This window comes from Pempheris klunzingeri, chromosome 1, assembly GCF_042242105.1.
Source record: "Pempheris klunzingeri isolate RE-2024b chromosome 1, fPemKlu1.hap1, whole genome shotgun sequence".
In the NCBI taxonomy this organism is placed as follows: domain Eukaryota; kingdom Metazoa; phylum Chordata; class Actinopteri; order Acropomatiformes; family Pempheridae; genus Pempheris; species Pempheris klunzingeri.
The window spans coordinates 410,001-413,943 of NC_092012.1; the positions used below are offsets into that span (position 1 = coordinate 410,001).

General features: G+C 51.8%; 1 protein-coding gene across 1 annotated transcript in view; it reads right to left on the reverse strand.

Moving 5' to 3' along the window:
* The window catches only part of slc9a5 (solute carrier family 9 member A5), a 20,039-nt gene extending 16,490 nt beyond the window's left edge, over positions 1 to 3,549 (reverse strand). The window contains exons 1-2 of the mRNA XM_070856540.1: positions 3,192 to 3,549; positions 1 to 261 (exon numbers count right to left, since the gene is read on the reverse strand). The exon at positions 1 to 261 is cut by the window's left edge and continues 42 nt beyond it. Of these exons, the coding sequence (XP_070712641.1) occupies positions 1 to 261; positions 3,192 to 3,549 (619 nt within the window). The remainder of the gene's footprint in view (positions 262 to 3,191) is intronic.
* Between the last annotated feature and the right edge of the window lie 394 nt (positions 3,550 to 3,943).

Sequence of the window (3,943 nt, forward strand, 5' to 3'; positions counted from 1 at the left end):
TGCAGAAGGCGTTCCACAGCGTTCCCACCACGGCGTACGTCAGGATGGCTCCAAGGTTGTCAAAGAAGAGGCGGGCCGGCATGAAGTACCCGGCGTCGCCCACGATGGTCGGCAGCAGGAAGAGGAAGAAGAGGGCGGGCTCCAGCTGGTACAGCTGCTTCTTGTTGGCTATGAGGACGACGCCGCCCAGGACCAGGCCCAGCAGGATCAGCATGCAGCTCTCTGGGACGACCGTGGTGAACCGCTGAGAGAAATGGAACACTGCAGGACGACAGGCCGCAGTCAGACAGGTGACGGACAGACAGACAGACAAACAGGTGACGGACAGACAGACAGGTGAAGGACAGACAGACAGACAGACAGGTGACGGACAGACAGACAGACAGACAGGTGACGGACAGACAGACAGGTGAAGGACAGACAGACAGGTGACGGACAGACAGACAGGTGAAGGACACAGACAGGATCAGGAGGGCGACATAAGGAGACGGAGATAAGGAGAAAGAAAAAGAAACAACCAAACATGTTGTGACTGAAGGAGACACAGGATAAATGTTATTGGTCCTGATTGATCGTACACCTTCCTCCTCTCACTGGTCTCTGTGTTTAAGAGGGTGATGAGTCATATTACATCAAACACACCAGACTCCATTCACTAAAACAGGGATTTTAGCTCCCAGGACACAGGAGCTGCTGCTCTGCTGCTGCTTCCGTCAGTCAGTGTGTTTGTCTTGTGTCCTGTGTCCTGTTCTCTAAAATCCCTGTTTTAGTGAATGTAGTCTGGTGTGTGTGCTGTTTGTGGTTAAACCAAAAGGATCTTCCAGGTCTCTCTCTGTAGGGATCCTTTCCATGATGCTGTCACACACTTAGAATAACACTCTGAGCCTGTCAGTGGATCAAACAAGCTCTTTTAGTGGACCTACTGTGATCAGGTGCCTCCATAACTTGGTTAGTTTGCCTTATTGCCTTATATGTGACTTAAAGGGTCAGTTCAGATATATGACATCAGCAAGAAGTGTTTTTCTTCTGGTCATCATCAAATCTCCTGGTACACCTCTGACTTCCTGTTTAACTTCCTGTTTAACTTCCTGTCTGACTTTAACAGACTGAATGTCAGAATCATCGCATGTGTTTACAAATGTGTTTAACTCTCACGTGACGAGACGACGTGACTCTGAATGGACAGAGCCTCAGTGTGTGTGTGTGTGTGTGTGTGTGTGTGTGTGTGTGTGTGTGTGTGTGAGACCACATTAATAATAAGCAGCATGTTATTGTCCTGCAGCAGTGAGTCACCAGCAGTGTGTGTGTGTGTGTGTGTGTGTGTCCTCAGAGCCATGATGGATGAACAAAATGTTTAAAGAGAGGAGGAGGAGGAGGAGGAGGAGGAAGATGTTCCTGGGTCTGCTCTGAAACGCAGAAGCTTTAAAGGAGCAGACCGCTGTTTTTTTCTCTTGTACTATAAATCATATAAACATAAACTTCCTGTCGTCGTGGTGATTGTGCAGATCCTCCATCAGTCTGCGCTGTGATCAGTCAGACTGACACACTAACAAAACTGTAAGTCTGTGCTTTTGACCCTGGACTTCATCTGCTCAGATCCTGGGAGGTAATAAAATTCCTGGTTTTGTGAATGTAGTCTGGTGTGTTTGCAGAGGGCGATACAACAGGTCTCTCTTTTCAAAGCCACCAGACTCCATTCACTAAAACACTCATTTTAGCTCAGTCTGCATGACTCTTGTGTTTGAGAAGCAGCTCCGTCCAGATCAGGACGATTTCACACAGGTTATGTTTCATCACATATTGAAGCTTCATTTAACGTGCTTCAGTTTCAGTTAACAGCCGTCGGCGGTCTGAAGACGTTTTCGTGCTTTTAGTTTTGGACTCTTCCTGCCGCTGTCTGTCCTGACCCCTGACCTTCCTCACCGTTCACTGGGAGTCCGCTGGTCTGGTGTCTGTTCACGCTTGTCTCTGGTCTGCCGGTAAAAACGAGCAGCTGCACAGGTGACCAGAATAACTCAGGTGTGTTCTTATCACACAGCTTCATTAGAAACAAATCAACAATTTCACATGAAATGTGGATAAAAAATGATTTCACTGCTTCTGCTAGCAGAGCTGTGTCCATGGCAACAGTCTGTCATACACAGATAACCAATCAGAATATAACTGATAACTAATATAACTAGTATAACGGATCCACTACGATCCCTCCTGGATCTGAGTGACTTCATCATGTGATGAAGATGATGATGATGAGCAGTGTAAGTTCCTCTCATGTTCCTCAGTGATGAGTTAATGTGACCTGAGGACCGAAGGATCCATCAGATCACATGGATCTGATCAGGTCCGGTCAGATCCCGCACATTTGACACAGCGAGCAGCTGAACGGAGCTCAGCGGGGACGGCCGGCTGTGCATCATCCTCTTCATCACTTGGAGCCGTTAAAATACCAAGAATTATGAATGGAGTTTGGTGAGTTTGATTCAGTGAGTGAACAGTCTCAGCTTCAGCCGATCAGACCGATCAATGAACATCTGTACTGATTCTAGAGGAAAACTGCTGTCTACACACACACACACACACACACACACACACACACACACACACACAGACACACACAGACACACACACACACAGACACACACATACAGACACACACACACACACACACACACACACACACACACACACACAGACACACAGACACACACAGACACACACACACACACACACACACACACACACACACACACACACACACACACAGACACACACAGACACACACACACACACACACACACACACAGACACACACACACAGACACACACACACACACACACAGACACACACACACACACAGACACACACACACACACACACAGACACACACACACACACACACACACACACACAGACACACACAGACACACACACACACACACACACACACACACACACAGACACACACACACACACACACACACACACACACACACAGACACACACACACACAGACACACACACACACACACACACAGACACACACAGACACACACACACACACACACACACACACACAGACACACACACACACACACACACACACACACACACACACACACACACACAGACACACACAGACACACACACACACACACACACACACACACACACACACACACTCAGGACTCACAGATCTTGGCCACGCTGGCCACCAGTAGCCAGATGGCGATGATGTAGGGGGTCTGGACGTAGCTCCACTCCCACTGGACCACCCGGTACCCTCCGCCGTGATGATGATGCTGCCCCCCCTCTTCCTCCTCTCCTGAAGCGGCCGGTTCCTCCGCCGCGGACCGGGCCGAGGCCACGCCGGGTGTCCCGTGCTCCGCCCGGGGCTGCGGGAGGAGGAGGAGCGGCGGGGCGGGAGGAGAGGCGGAGACCGGCGGAGAGAAGCCGAGCTCCGGCCCCCGGAGCGGCGGAGCGGCCGTCCCGGGAGGGTCGGCGGCGGCGGCGCTGAGCAGCAGCAGCAGCATCAGACCGAGCGGCAGCATCTTCCCCCCGGAGCTCAGCGGACTGACATCCCCCCCTCACCTTTATACCGGCACCGAGACACGGACAGGACGGAGCGGCCACACACACACACACACACACACACACTCCCAGGCTCCGGTAACACACGGAGGAGGGGACACCGGACTCACGTGACCCGCCCAGGCCGCTTTAAAGAGACGGACACCCGCAGGTACGAGACGGGGGGGCACCCCGGGGTCCGGCCCCCATCACGTCACCAGTGACGCCAGAGCCCACCAAGACAGGGGGCTTCTCGGTGGTGACGTCAGGCTGCTGGGTGGTGACGTCAGGTGGAGTTAATGTAAAGGAGCAGTCTGATTGGACAGAGCAGGAGGAGGAGCGAGGAGATGAAGGTCACAGCGAGATGATGCCCCC